Source organism: Pelodiscus sinensis, chromosome 1 (genome assembly GCF_052426305.1).
Source record: "Pelodiscus sinensis isolate ZL-2025 chromosome 1, ASM5242630v1, whole genome shotgun sequence".
NCBI classification, from domain to species: Eukaryota; Metazoa; Chordata; order Testudines; family Trionychidae; genus Pelodiscus; species Pelodiscus sinensis.
Window position 1 is genome coordinate 1,423,847 of NC_143052.1, and position 13,745 is coordinate 1,437,591.

The 13,745-nt window shown below is 67.3% G+C and overlaps 2 protein-coding genes across 5 annotated transcripts in view; one reads left to right on the plus strand and one right to left on the minus strand.

Moving 5' to 3' along the window:
• MAPK8IP2 (mitogen-activated protein kinase 8 interacting protein 2) overlaps positions 1–13,745 on the minus strand; it is a 58,152-nt gene continuing 44,407 nt past the window's right edge. For all 3 annotated transcript variants that reach the window (XM_075916730.2, XM_075916729.2, XM_075916728.2), the window contains 5 exons: positions 12,635–12,744; positions 5,502–5,621; positions 2,806–2,876; positions 1,114–1,212; positions 1–608 (listed from right to left, as the gene is read on the minus strand). In XM_075916730.2, coding sequence (XP_075772845.2) covers positions 536–608; positions 1,114–1,212; positions 2,806–2,876; positions 5,502–5,621; positions 12,635–12,744 — 473 coding nt within the window. In that variant the 3' untranslated portion in view covers positions 1–535. The remainder of the gene's footprint in view (positions 609–1,113; positions 1,213–2,805; positions 2,877–5,501; positions 5,622–12,634; positions 12,745–13,745) is intronic.
• The window catches only part of LOC112547409 (C-type lectin-like), a 416,253-nt gene continuing 414,140 nt past the window's right edge, over positions 11,633–13,745 (plus strand). Inside the window, exon 1 of one of the 2 annotated variants that reach the window (XM_089777772.1) lies at positions 11,633–11,766. In XM_089777772.1, coding sequence (XP_089633898.1) covers positions 11,765–11,766 — 2 coding nt within the window. In that variant the 5' untranslated portion in view covers positions 11,633–11,764. Of the gene's footprint in view, positions 11,772–13,745 lie in introns of both variants that reach the window. The other variant, XM_089777778.1, reaches the window with a different exon arrangement.

The window sequence follows — 13,745 nt, forward strand, 5'->3', positions numbered from 1 at the left end:
GGCGCAGGTGGGGGGTTGTGGGGGAGGAGCCAGCTGTGGGGTGGAGCGCTTGGGGGTAACGCTGGGGTGCCCCGCCCACGCGCCTCTCCACGCCAGGCACCCCTCCCCCCACTTCCTGCACGACCCTGACCCGCTGCCCCTCCCCCCACTCGCTGCACGTCCCGACTCTGACAGCCCCCCTCCGCCCCTCCCCCCACTCACTGCACATCCCCTAAACCCTGCCAACACCTCCCCCCACCAGTCCTGTGACCTCCAGCCCCCACCCCTGTGCAGCTCATCCTCTGCTGGCCCCTCCCCCACTCGCCGTGCGCTCCCCCTCCCCCGCCAGCCCCTTGGCCCAGCCCTTGTGCCCTCCAGGGTTAGGTCTGGCCATGCAGACGGGGGCCCTGCGGTCTCTGCTCAGCCAGGGAGGGGCCCGGCGGGTGCCCGGCTCGGGGGGAGCAGTGAGGGTGCAGCGAGTCCGTCGGGGGCGGGGGCCAAGCCGCCGGCTGGGGGTCGGAGAGTCTCTGGCCCGCGGGGGGGGGGGCCGGGCCCCTCACTCCAGGTAAATGTCCTCTGTGGGGCAGGCGAACTCCAGGTGCTCCTGGTAATATTCCTGAAACGCCCGGCTGCAAGGCAAGGGGCAGCGTGAGGGACCCGGAGCCGGGCCGGCCAGCGGGGGAGGGGCAGCGTGAGGGACCCGGAGCAGGGCCGGCCAGCGGGGGAGGGGCAGCGTGAGGGACCCGGAGCCGGGCCGGCCAGCGGGGGAGGGGCAGCGTGAGGGACCCGGAGCCGGGCCGGCCAGCGGGGGAGGGGCAGCGTGAGGGACCCGGAGCCAGGCCGGCCAGCGGGGGAGGGGCAGCGTGAGGGATCCGGAGCCGGGACGGCCAGCGGGGGAGGGGCAGCGTGAGGGATCCGGAGCCGGGCCGGCCAGCGGGGGAGGGGCAGCGTGAGGGACCCGGAGCCGGGCCGGCCAGCGGGGGAGGGGCAGCGTGAGGGATCCGGAGCCGGGCCGGCCAGCGGGGGAGGGGCAGCGCCACGGGCCAGCGCCGGGCCAGGCCAAGCCCCGTGGGGGAGGGGCAGCGCCGTGGGCCAGGCCCCCCAGCCCCCGCGCCCATCCCCCCCCGTGCTCACCCGACGCACTCGGCGACGTGCCGCATGGACTCCTGGGACACGAAGACGTGGCAGGCGAAGCGGCTCAGCAGCGGGTGCTTGGTGATGAAGCCGAAGTAGCTGCGGCGGGAGGCAGAGTCGCACGGGCCCCGCAGGCACCAGGCGGCTGCTCGCTGGGCCCCACCGGGCCCCTGCACCGGCCACGGGGCCACGCGCTGCAGGTGCCCTGTGCACAAAGCTGGGGAAGGGCCCAGCCCCCCCCAGGCCCACGGCCATAACCAGCAATGGGATCCCCGATCCCTGCAAAGTGGGGGTGGGGCCCAGGGGGCCGGGCCGGGCAGGGGCGGGGGGGGGGGGCCCATGGGGATGAGACGGGCAGGGCAGGGGCAGAGGGGGGGGCCCAAGGGGACGGGCCGGGCAGGGGCAGGGGGGGGGCCCAGGGGGACGGGCCGGGCAGGGGCAGAGGGGGGGCCCAGGGAGACGGGCCGGGCAGGGGCAGAGGGGGGGGCCCAAGGGGACGGGACGGGCAGGGGCAGAGGGGGGGCCCAGGGGGACGGGCCGGGCAGGGGCAGAGGGGGGGCCCAGGGGGACGGGCCGGGCAGGGGCAGAGGGGGGGCCCAGGGGGACGGGCCGGGCAGGGGCAGAGGGGGGGCCCAGGGGGACGGGCCGGGCAGGGGCAGAGGGGGGGGCCCAGGGGGACGGGCAGGGCAGGGGCAGAGGGGGGGGCCCAGGGGGACGGGCAGGGCAGGGGCAGAGGGGGGGGGCCCAAGGGGACGGGACGGGCAGGGGCAGGGGGGGGGCCCAAGGGGACGGGACGGGCAGGGGCAGAGGGGGGGCCCAGGGGGACGGGCAGGGCAGGGGCAGAGGGGGGGGCCCAGGGGGACGGGCCGGGCAGGGGCAGAGGGGGGGCCCAGGGGGACGGGACGGGCAGGGGCAGAGGGGGGGGCCCAGGGGGACGGGCCGGGCAGGGGCAGGGGGGGGCCCAGGGGGACGGGACGGGCAGGGGCAGAGGGGGGGCCCAGGGGGACGGGCAGGGCAGGGGCAGAGGGGGGGGCCCAGGGGGGGACGGGACGGGCAGGGGCAGAGGGGGGGCCCAGGGGGACGGGACGGGCAGGGGCAGAGGGGGGGCCCAGGGGGACGGGACGGGCAGGGGCAGAGGGGGGGCCCAGGGGGACGGGACGGGCAGGGGCAGAGGGGGGGCCCAGGGGGACGGGCAGGGCAGGGGCAGAGGGGGGGGCCCAGGGGGACGGGCCGGGCAGGGGCAGAGGGGGGGGCCCAGGGGGACGGGCAGGGCAGGGGCAGAGGGGGGGGCCCAGGGGGACGGGCCGGGCAGGGGCAGAGGAGGGGCCCAGGGGGACGGGCCGGGCAGGGGCAGAGGGGGGGCCCAAGGGGACGGGACGGGCAGGGGCAGAGGGGGGGCCCAGGGGGACGGGCAGGGCAGGGGCAGAGGGGGGGGCCCAGGGGGACGGGCCGGGCAGGGGCAGAGGGGGGGGCCCAGGGGGCCGGGCCGGGCAGGGGCAGAGGAGGGGGCCCAGGGGGACGGGACGGGCAGGGGCAGAGGGGGGGCCCAGGGGGACGGGCCGGGCAGGGGCGGGGGGGCCCAGGGGGACGGGATGGGCTGGGCAGTAGGGGCAGGTCCCGGCTGTGCGGCTGGTTTGCCCCTGGCCCTGCCGGCGGAGGGGGGAGCGGGAGGGGGGGGGGGCGGGCGCTCACCAGCAGTTCCTGGGGTGGCAGCCGCAGAAGGAGATGTTTTTCATCTGGAAGAAGTGGCTGCAGCGCTCCAGCTGAAAATGAAACGCTGTGTGAACCCAACCACCCCCCCGTGGGCGTGCGGAGCCCCGTGCAAACCCAACCCCCGTGGGCATGCAGAGCCCCGTGTGAACCCAACCCCCGTGGGCGTGAGGAGTCCCGTGCGAACCCAACCCCCGTGGGCATGAGGAGCCCCGTGTGAACCCAACCCCTGTGGGCGTGAGGAGCCCCGTGTGAACCCAACCCCTGTGGGCGTGAGGAGCCCCGTGTGAACCCAACCCCTGTGGGCGTGAGGAGCCCCGTGCGAACCCAACCCCTGTGGGCGTGCGGAGCCCCGTGTGAACCCAACCCCTGTGGGCGTGAGGAGCCCCGTGTGAACCCAACCCCTGTGGGCGTGAGGAGCCCCGTGCGAACCCAACCCCCGTGGGCATGAGGAGCCCCGTGTGAACCCAACCCCTGTGGGCGTGAGGAGCCCCGTGCAAACCCAACCCCCGTGGGCATGAGGAGCCCCGTGCGAACCCAACCCCCGTGGGCGTGAGGAGCCCCGTGTGAACCCAACCCCTGTGGGCGTGAGGAGCCCCGTGCGAACCCAACCCCTGTGGGCGTGAGGAGCCCCGTGCGAACCTAACCCCCGTGGGCATGAGGAGCCCCGTGCGAACCCAACCCCTGTGGGCATGAGGAGCCCCGTGCGAACCCAACCCCCGTGGGCATGAGGAGCCCCGTGCAAACCCAACCCCTGTGGGCATGAGGAGTCCCGTGCAAACCCAACCCCTGTGGGCATGAGGAGCCCCGTGCGAACCTAACCCCCGTGGGCATGAGGAGCCCCGTGCGAACCCAACCCCCGTGGGCGTGAGGAGCCCCGTGCGAACCTAACCCCCGTGGGCATGAGGAGCCCCGTGCGAACCCAACCCCCGTGGGCGTGAGGAGCCCCGTGTGAACCTAACCCCCGTGGGCATGAGGAGCCCCGTGCGAACCCAACCCCTGTGGGCATGAGGAGCCCCGTGCGAACCCAACCCCCGTGGGCATGCAGAGCCCCGTGCGAACCCAACCCCTGTGGGCATGAGGAGCCCCGTGCGAACCCAACCCCCGTGGGCATGCAGAGCCCCGTGCAAACCCAACCCCTGTGGGCGTGAGGAGCCCCGTGCGAACCCAACCCCCGTGGGCATGAGGAGCCCCGTGCGAACCCAACCCCTGTGGGCATGAGGAGCCCCGTGCGAACCCAACCCCCGTGGGCATGCAGAGCCCCGTGCGAACCCAACCCCTGTGGGCATGAGGAGCCCCGTGCGAACCCAACCCCCGTGGGCATGCAGAGCCCCGTGTGAACCCAACCCCTGTGGGCGTGAGGAGCCCCGTGCGAACCCAACCCCCGTGGGCATGAGGAGCCCCATGTGAACCCAACCCCTGTGGGCGTGAGGAGCCCCGTGCGAACCCAACCCCCGTGGGCGTGAGGAGCCCCGTGTGAACCTAACCCCCGTGGGCGTGAGGAGCCCCGTGTGAACCCAACCCCTGTGGGCATGCAGAGCCCCGTGTGAACCGAACCCCTGTGGGCGTGCAGAGCCCCGTGCAAACCCAACCCCCGTGGGCGTGAGGAGCCCCGTGCGAACCCAACCTCCGTGGGCATGAGGAGCCCCGTGCGAACCCAACCCCCGTGGGCGTGAGGAGCCCCGTGTGAACCTAACCCCCGTGGGCGTGAGGAGCCCCGTGCAAACCCAACCCCCGTGGGCATGAGGAGCCCCGTGCGAACCCAACCCCCGTGGGCGTGAGGAGCCCCGTGCGAACCCAACCCCCGTGGGCGTGAGGAGCCCCGTGCGAACCCAACCCCCGTGGGCATGAGGAGCCCCGTGCGAACCCAACCCCCGTGGGCATGCAGAGCCCCGTGCGAACCCAACCCCCGTGGGCATGCAGAGCCCCGTGCGAACCCAACCCCCGTGGGCGTGCGGAGCCCCGGGCAAAACCAATCCCCGTGGGCGTGAGGAGCCTCGTGCGAAGCCAACCCCCGTGGGCATGCAGAGCCCCGTGCGAACCCAACCCCCGTGGGCGTGCGGAGCCCCGGGCAAAACCAATCCCCGTGGGCGTGAGGAGCCTCGTGCGAAGCCAACTCCCCAGTGGGCATGCACAGCCCCGTGCAAACCCAACCCCCCCACGAGCTTGCGGAGCCCCGTGCGAACCCAACTCCCCAATGGGCGTGCGGAGCTCTGTGTGAACCCAACCCCCCAACGGGTGTGCGGAACCTCGTGCAAACCCAACCTGGGTGTGTGGAGCCTTGTGCGAATCCAACCCCCCCATGCATGTGCAGAGCCCCGTGTGAAACCAACCCCCCCACCCACGTGCAGAGCCCCGTGTGAAACCGACCCCCCCACCCACGTGCAGAGCCCCGTGTGAAACCGACCCCCCCACGTGCAGAGCCCCGTGTGAAACCGACCCCCCCACGGGCGGCGTGTTGAGTAGCCCTGACCTAGACGTAGCCAGGTCCTGCCGGGAGGGCCGGGGACTGCACTCGATGACTCTCGAGGTCCCTTCCCGTCCTAGGGCTCCATGATTCACTGCATGGCCCCCCTGCAGCCCTGCCTCTCCCCCTCGGGACGGGCCCCACCTCCCCCCAGCCAAGGGCCCTGGGCCCCACTTCCCTGGCCCGGGCCCGAGGCCCCCGCCTCCCTCACCTCGTCGTCCCGGCTGTCCTCATTGACGCTCAGGATCAGCTTGATGCCTTGCAGGGTGATCTCCAGGTCGCACGTGGCCGGGGGGCGCAGATGCACCGTCAGCTTCCTGGTGGTAGCGATCTGAAGGGCCCAGGCAGCGCTCAGAGCGGGCCCGGCCCGAGCCACGGGGAGCGGCCAGAGCCCCCCCCGCCCACGCGCCTGCCCCGTGCCCGGCAGTGCCTCCTGCTGGGAGCGGCCAGAGCCCCCCCCGCCCACGCGCCTGCCCCGTGCCCGGCAGCGCCCCCTGCTGGGAGCGGCCAGAGCCCCCCCCGCCCACGCGCCTGCCCCGTGCCCGGCAGCGCCCCCTGCTGGGAGCGGCCAGAGCCCCCCCCGCCCACGCGCCTGCCCCGTGCCCGGCAGCGCCCCCTGCTGGGAGCGGACAGAGCCCCCCCCGGCCCACGCGCCTGCCCCGTGCCCGGCAGCGCCCCCTGCTGGGAGCGGACAGAGCCCCCCCTGGCCCACGCGCCTGCCCCGTGCCCGGCAGCGCCCCCTGCTGGGAGCGGCCAGAGCCCCCCCCGGCCCACGCGCCTGCCCCGTGCCCGGCAGCGCCCCCTGCTGGGAGCGGACCGAGCCCCCCCCCGGCCCATGCGCCTGCCCAATGCCCGGCAGTGCCCCCTGCTGGGAGCGGCCAGAGCCCCCCCTGGCCCACGCGCCTGCCCCGTGCCCGGCAGTGCCCCCTGCTGGGAGTGGCCAGAGCCCCCCCCCGGCCTACGCGCCTGCCCCGTGCCCGGCAGCGCCCCCTGCTGGGAGCGGACAGAGCCCCCCCCCCGGCCCACGCGCCTGCCCAATGCCCGGCAGCACCCCCTGCTGGGAGCGGCCAGAGCCCCCCCCCGGCCCACGCGCCTGCCCCGTGCCCGGCAGCGCCCCCTGCTGGGAGCGGCCAGAGCCCCCCCCGCCCACGCGTCTGCCCCGTGCCCGGCAGCGCCCCCTGCTGGGAGCGGACAGAGCCCCCCCGGCCCACGCGCCTGCCCCGTGCCCGGCAGCGCCCCCTGCTGGGAGCGGACAGAGCCCCCCCTGGCCCACGCGCCTGCCCCGTGCCCGGCAGCGCCCCCTGCTGGGAGCGGCCAGAGCCCCCCCCCGGCCCACGCGCCTGCCCCGTGCCCGGCAGCGCCCCCTGCTGGGAGTGGCCAGAGCCCCCCCCGGCCCACGCGCCTGCCCCGTGCCCAGCAGCGCCCCCTGCTGGGAGCGGCCAGAGCCCCCCCCCGGCCCACGCGCCTGCCCCGTGCCCGGCAGCGCCCCCTGCTGGGAGTGGCCAGAGCCCCCCCCGGCCCACGCGCCTGCCCCGTGCCCGGCAGCGCCCCCTGCTGGGAGCGGACCGAGCCCCCCCCCGGTCCATGCGCCTGCCCAATGCCCGGCAGCGCCCCCTGCTGGGAGCGGACAGAGCCCCCCACGGCCCACGCGCCTGCCCAATGCCCGGCAGCGCCCCCTGCTGGGAGCGGACAGAGCCCCCCACGGCCCACGCGCCTGCCCAATGCCCGGCAGCGCCCCCTGCTGGGAGCAGACAGAGCCCCCCACGGCCCACGCGCCTGCCCCGCTGGGAGCGGCCAGAGCCCCCCCCCCCCGGCCCACGCAGCGCCCCCTGCTGGGGTGTCGGAGGGGTTTTGCTCGGGAGGCTTCAGGCAGGCTGCTGAAGCGCTCTGTGGGACTGGTTTGTGGCCTGTTTGGAGAGGTCACCAGTCTGGGGGACTGTAAGGAGCCCCGGATTTGAGCAATTCGCCCTGAGCGGACGCCCTCAGCTGTGCCCAGACACGGCCTGGTCCGTCACAGTGGCGTAGTCGGCAGGATCCACAGATCTTGGTCAATTGAGCTTTGGGATCAGGACCCCGCGCTGTCTACATTTGATTTGTGGTACTGAGAGTGCGGTTGGTTAAAGGCAGCCGAAATGAGTCAGCAGCGCCCATATGAGAGCCTGAGCAGAGAGGCTCTGAAGGATTTGTGCTCACAGAGGGGCATTGGCTTCCTACAGAAGACTACTAAGCAGCAGCTGACAATTTTGCTGCTGCAGGACGACCTGCGGGCCAAGGGGCAGCCCCCACCCGAGGCTACAGATGCGGTTACGGAGGAAATCAAGAGGCAACAGGCAGCGAGAGAAAGGGAGCTAGAACACGAGAGGGCCCTGGCAGAGAGACGTGCCCAGGACCACGCCCGGCGCATGGAGGAGAGGGCGGCGGAGGAGAGTTCCCAGCGGCGCCAACTCCAGATACTGGAGGCACAACAAAGGGTCCAGCAACCTGCGAGCCCAGCCCCGCTTGCCAACAAGAGCTGGGAGAGGATCTGTCCCGTCTACAGCGATAGTGACGATATCGAGGAGTTTTTGGCCACCTTCGAGCGCATCTGCAACGTGAACCGGATCCCAGACGAGCAGCGCAGGCCTGTCCTGAGGGCCAGACTGACTGGCGAGGCCAGGGAGGTATCAATGACATGGGGGAGGAGGAAGCGTTGGACGACGGTCGGTTCAAGGACTATGCACTGAGGCGGTTCAGGGTCACCCCTGGATCCCACCGGGTTAAGTTCAGGAGTTTTAGGGTGGCCAGTGATTGTTCCTATCTGGAATGTGCCCACAAGCCGATGGGCTTTGTTAAAAGGTGGGTGATGGGGGCGAAGGTAAACGGGGATTATGAGAAGCTGCTGGATTTGGTCACCCTGGAGCAGTTTCTGAATGTGGTGCCTGACCAGGCCAGGGCGGCCGTGTGTGATCGAGAGCCCGAGTCGGTCCTACGGGCTGCAGACATTGCGGACGCCCAGACCCAGAACAGGGCGCGGGATGGGCACAGACCCCTGGGGAGGACTCAGCACCTGTCCCCCAGTCTAGACGGAGGGAGGGGGTCAGGAGCAGACCCGGCCCAGAATCCATCGAGGGGACACAGAGGAGCCCCGAGAGCAGGGGTGCCCTCCTCAGGGATAGGCAGGCCAAGTGCTATCCCTGTGGCCGATCTGGCCATATAAGGCCCGACTGTCCAGACCTAAAGAGCAGCCCGAGGCCAGAAGCTCCTGGCTGCTCTTTAAGCACCAATTCAATTCCAGTGCACACACAGGACGGGCTCTCGGACCCCAGCGAGGCCCCTGACGCCGCCCTGGGTCCAGATGGGAGCCCTGCAGTGGCCAACGTTAACACTGGAACCCATGGCGGAGTGAGGGGTCAGTGAGCTCACCCGGTATGGCAGGACGGAGGTGGGGAAGGGCAGGAAGAAGTTTATGGGGGAGGCGAAGGTCAATGGAGTTGGATATAGGGGCTGGCGGGACACTGGCTCCTAGTTCGAACTAGCAGGGGTAATGGAGTCATCCGCAGCTGCAAATGAAGCCCGGGATTTGAATTTCCCAGGCTTCATTTGCATAAGCCGGCCGGCGCCATTTTTAAATGCCGGCTAGTTCGGACCCCGTGCCGTGCGGCTACACGCGGCTACACGCGGCTACACGTGGCACGGAGTAGCTAGTTCAGATTAGGCTTCTAATCCGAACTAGCTGTACGCCTCGTACCAAACATGAAGCCTAATCCGAACTAGCTGGTCCGTGCCGCGTGTAGCCGCGTGGCACGGGGTTCAAACTAGCCGGCATTTAAAAATGGCACCAGCCGGCTTATGCAAATAAAGCCCGGGAAATTCAAATCCCAGGCTTCATTTGCAACTGCGGATGACTCCATTACCCCCTAGTTCGAACTAGCAGGGTAGTGTAGACAGACCCTCAGGGAAGTTGATATCTGGTTCCATGTGGAAATAGAGGTTGGAGGTGGCCAGAGGAGAGACTTGGGAGTCTACAGCTCACTGCTGTTACCCCACTGAGTGCGGGAAGGGGGAGAATTCCAGGGCCATTGTGAGCCAGGGTACGTCTAGACTACATGCCTCTGGCGCCAGAGATTAGGCTACCAGACATAGTAAAATGAAGCGGCGATTTAAATAATCGCGGCTTCATTTAAATTTACATGGCTGCCGCGCTGAGTCGACAAACAGCTGATCAGCTGTTTGCTGGCTCAGCGCGATTGTCAGGACGCGCGGGTGTCGACATCAAAGGTATTTGTCGACCACTCCGGTATGCCTCCTGGGATGAGGTTTACTTGGGTGGTTGACAAATGCCTTTGATGTCGACACCCGCGCGTCCAGACTATCGCGCTGAGCCAGCAAACAGTTGATGAGCTGTTTGTCGGCTCAGCGCGGCAGCCATGTAAATTTAAATGAAGCCGCGATTATTTAAATCACCGCTTCATTTTCCTATGTCTGGTAGCCTAATCTCTGGGGACAGAGGCATGTAGTCTAGACGTACCCCCAGGGAGTCACGCCCAGCCAGCCCTTTGTCTTGGTCAGGCTGGAAGTTTCAGGCCTGGAGCCCACAGGACAAGGGGGAGGGGCAGGACTTGCTTTGGCCAAGAAGATTTGCAGTTTAAACCTGAGGGGCCAAAACTGCAATGGGGTGGGGCCAGAGAAGGGGCCTGACGGAGAATGTCAATATGCACCTGAGATAGGATTGTTCTTGTTACTGATGTTAATTCTTGTAACCAATGGATTAGTGTTGCAGAGAATTGTAAAGGTGCACTGTGCCGTAGTGGGGGTACCTGGCTGGTTTCTATGGGGCTGTGGTAACCCCACTGGCTGCCACCGGTACCACAGCCCAGAAGGACAGGGGTGGGTCATTATGCAAAGGGATCTCTCAACCCCGACCAGCTACCCCCAGGGAGAGGGACAAAGGAAGGTGGATGCTGCCCTGGCTGGGGGGCAGGGCTGGAGGACGGGGAGTGAGTTTCTGTCTGGGAGGATGGAGGAAGCAGCCTCAGCTACAGGCTGGGGGGTTTAGAAGCAGAGACCCCCCCCATCTCAAGGGGGGCTGGGGCATCCTAGGCCTGCCCTGGAACCTGATGACATCTGTGCTGTATCCTGGGGAAGCAATAAACCACCTCTATTCTACTGGCTGGCGGAGTCTGTTTGTGCCATTTCAGGGGTGCAGGAAACGGGGGACCCCCAACGCGCCCTCACATATACAATGGGCATGATCTTATGGCAACACCTTGTAACTTGTCAGGGAATGTGCCCAGTGACAGACTGGACGTAAAAGGACATTGTGATGTTGCTGTTTCATGGTTAATGCTTGTAACTGGTCTTGGAACTTCATACAGGGCAAGGAAGGTTCCAGCCAGACGGTGCTGCATGATAAGGGAAACTGAGGCACGCCACCATTTTGTTTTCGTGGATAAGTGCAAAAATGCCTACACTATTTGGGATGAGAATACCTGCATTCACACAAGGTTAATTGTGGTTCAGAGAGTTGCCAGAGCTGGCCTGGATAAATTCACTACTTTCTTCAGCTCTGGGCAAAATCACCTGACATACACGGGGATCATGCTACAAAGGCAGATCCAATTAGTTCTGGGTTTTACCAAGTTTTACCTGGGGATTCTAAGACAATGCAAGGACGTGGCTGTCGCTATGACAGACCTTGCAGTAATGAAGCCTATTTTTGGCGAGCTGGGTTCTCACACACTGATCCGGCTCTGTACTGTTGTTTCTAACATTGGGTTAGAACATGCGATGACACAGAGCCAAAGCATGGGGAGGCCTGTGATGCCCTCAGTGATGTTACTGGCATCACTTCCTGCATCAATTTTGCGTTGGGGGTGTCATGTTGTTGCGTTGGGGGTGTCATGTCATGAATTTGAGGGAAGCAGCCAGATCACTGCTGCACCCATAGGTGGGGGTGCTGGCCCCAGAAATGGTATAAAAGGGGCCATGTGGGGTGTTGAATAGAAGCTACCGTCTGCTGATCCTGTGTACGCTGGTCATGTGATTGTATAATGTCTGTGTGTGTAGTTAGGAATCTGTAATCTGTGTGGAGACTGAATATTTCCCTGCATGTGGTAGAGCAGTGGGCAGAGCCCGGCCTGTGGACATGCTAATCAGCGAGGCCCTGTGGGACAATGGCTTTCAATGGGCCAAGGACACACCTAAAGAATGAGGGCTGACACCTGAGGGCTGCCAGCAGGGAACAGGGATAGGCCGCTGGCCAGGTGACCTGCTGCAGCCAAGAAGAGACGAGGAAGGAGGGATAAAGGGTCCATGTGGTCAACTCCATCTTGTTATTCAGCTCAGCACTTCATCCCAGAGGCAGCTCTGCAGGGATCGAAGAGCCCGGAAGACCTGTGAACCCATCCTGATCTCAGGATGTGCAATAAGAACTTTTAAACCAGCAGCTGCAACATCTCTGCTAGAGCCTGCATCGAGGACTGGGAGATTCGGTGCATGTAACGTTCTGTACTTTAATAACCTTACTCTCAGGCTTTTCTTTCTTGTAATAATAAACCTTTAGGCCGTGTCCAGACTCAGGGGTTTTTTCGGGAAAAGTAGCCTTTTCCCGAAAAAACTTCCCCTGCATCCAGACTCAAGCTGCGTTCTTTCGAAATTATTTCGAAAGAACGCGGCTTTTCTTTCGATGGCGGTAAACCTCATTTCACGAGGAAGAACGTCTTCCTTCAAAAGTTCCTCTTTCGAAGGAAGGCGTTCTTCAATGTAAAGAGGCCGTCTTCGAAAGAGAGCATCCAGACTCGCTGGGTGCTCTCTTTCGAAAAAGCGGATTTTTCTTTCGAAAGATCCGCCTGCAGTCTAGACGCGATCTTTCGAAAGAAGCCTGCAGTCTAGACATAGCCTTAGATATAGAGTCTAAAGGATTGGCCCAGCGTGATTTGTGGGTAAGGTCCAGAGGGTAAATTGACCAGGGATCTGTGGCTGGTTTCTTGGAACCGGACAGAACTTGTTCGGGGTAGGTGGGATTGGGTGCTAGGACCCCCCACCTGTGTATAGGCCCGGGGCCATCTGGGGCACGGATATTGCTGGGGTGTCGGAGGGGTTTTGCTCGGGAGGCTTCAGGCAGGCGGCTGGAGCGCTCTGTGGGACTGGTTTGTGGCCTGTTTGGGAAGGTCACCAGTCTGGGGGCTGTAAGGAACCCTGGATTCGAGCAATTCGCCCTGAGCGGACGCCCTCGGCTGTGCCCAGACACGGCCCGAAGCCAGTGCTCCTGCCCCAGTCCCGTAGTGCCCCCTTCTGGGGAGGCCAGAGCTGGGGAGCTGGGTTGGAGCCCCCCGCCAGACGTCCCCGCGGTGTCCCCCGACTCACCTTCTGCATGGCTGCGCACAGGATGCCGTTCCCCTGGTGATACGGGACCTCCACCGAGCCCAGGAACTGCACGTTGAACCGCTCCACCCAGCACGGGCGCCTCTTCAGCCCTGAAAGCAGAGTCACGCCAGCCCTGGAGTCACCCGCAGCAGCAGGCGGGGGGCAGCCCTGTCACCGGGCTGGGCACGGGGGCGCCGGGTCAGGCCGTCTGGCGACGAGAGCAGCCACGTCGGAGACGGACGAACCCACCGGGCAGGTTCTGGTGTCGGCCCCAGGGACCCCCCCCCCCCGGACCTCTCCGTGCCAAGAAACTTCCCCCCACCCCTCGCACCCTTGAGACCCCTGTCCCCACCTGGGGGTCACGCCCTGCTGTGCATCCTGCCACAGGCAGGCCGAGGGGCAGGGGCAGGGGCTGCCCCCTACAGCAGACAGGACAGAGCGTGGAGGTGAAACCAGCCAGTCTCCATGAAAGCCAAGGCTGGCGTGTACTCAGTGCAGGAGCGCAGGCAGCCAGGCGCCCCCAAAGCCCGCCAGCCGCCCCCAATCCTCACCAGCCACCCCCAAGCCCCTCCAGTTGCTCCCAAACCCCGCCAGCCGCCCCCAATCCTCACCAGCCACCCCCAAGCCCCTCCAGTTGCTCCCAAACCCCGCCAGCCGCCCCCAATCCTCACCAGCCACCCCCAAGCCCCTCCAGTTGCCCCCAAACCCCGCCAGCCGCCCCCAATCCTCACCAGCCACCCCAAGCCCCTCCAGTTGCCCCCCAAACCCCGCCAGCCGCCCCCAATCCTCACCAGCCACCCCCAAGGCCCTCCAGGCGCCCCCAAACCCCGCCAGCTGCCCCCAATCCTCACCAGCCACCCCCAAGGCCCTCCAGTTGCCCCCAAACCCCGCCAGCCGCCCCCAATCCTCACCAGCCACCCCCAAGCCCCTCCAGTTGCCCCCAAACCCCGCCAGCCGCCCCCAATCCTCACCAGCCACCCCCAAGGCCCTCCAGGCGCCCCCAAACCCCGCCAGCTGCCCCCAATCCTCACCAGCCACCCCCAAGGCCCTCCAGTTGCCCCCAAACCCCGCCAGCCGCCCCCAATCCTCACCAGCCACCCCCAAGCCCCTC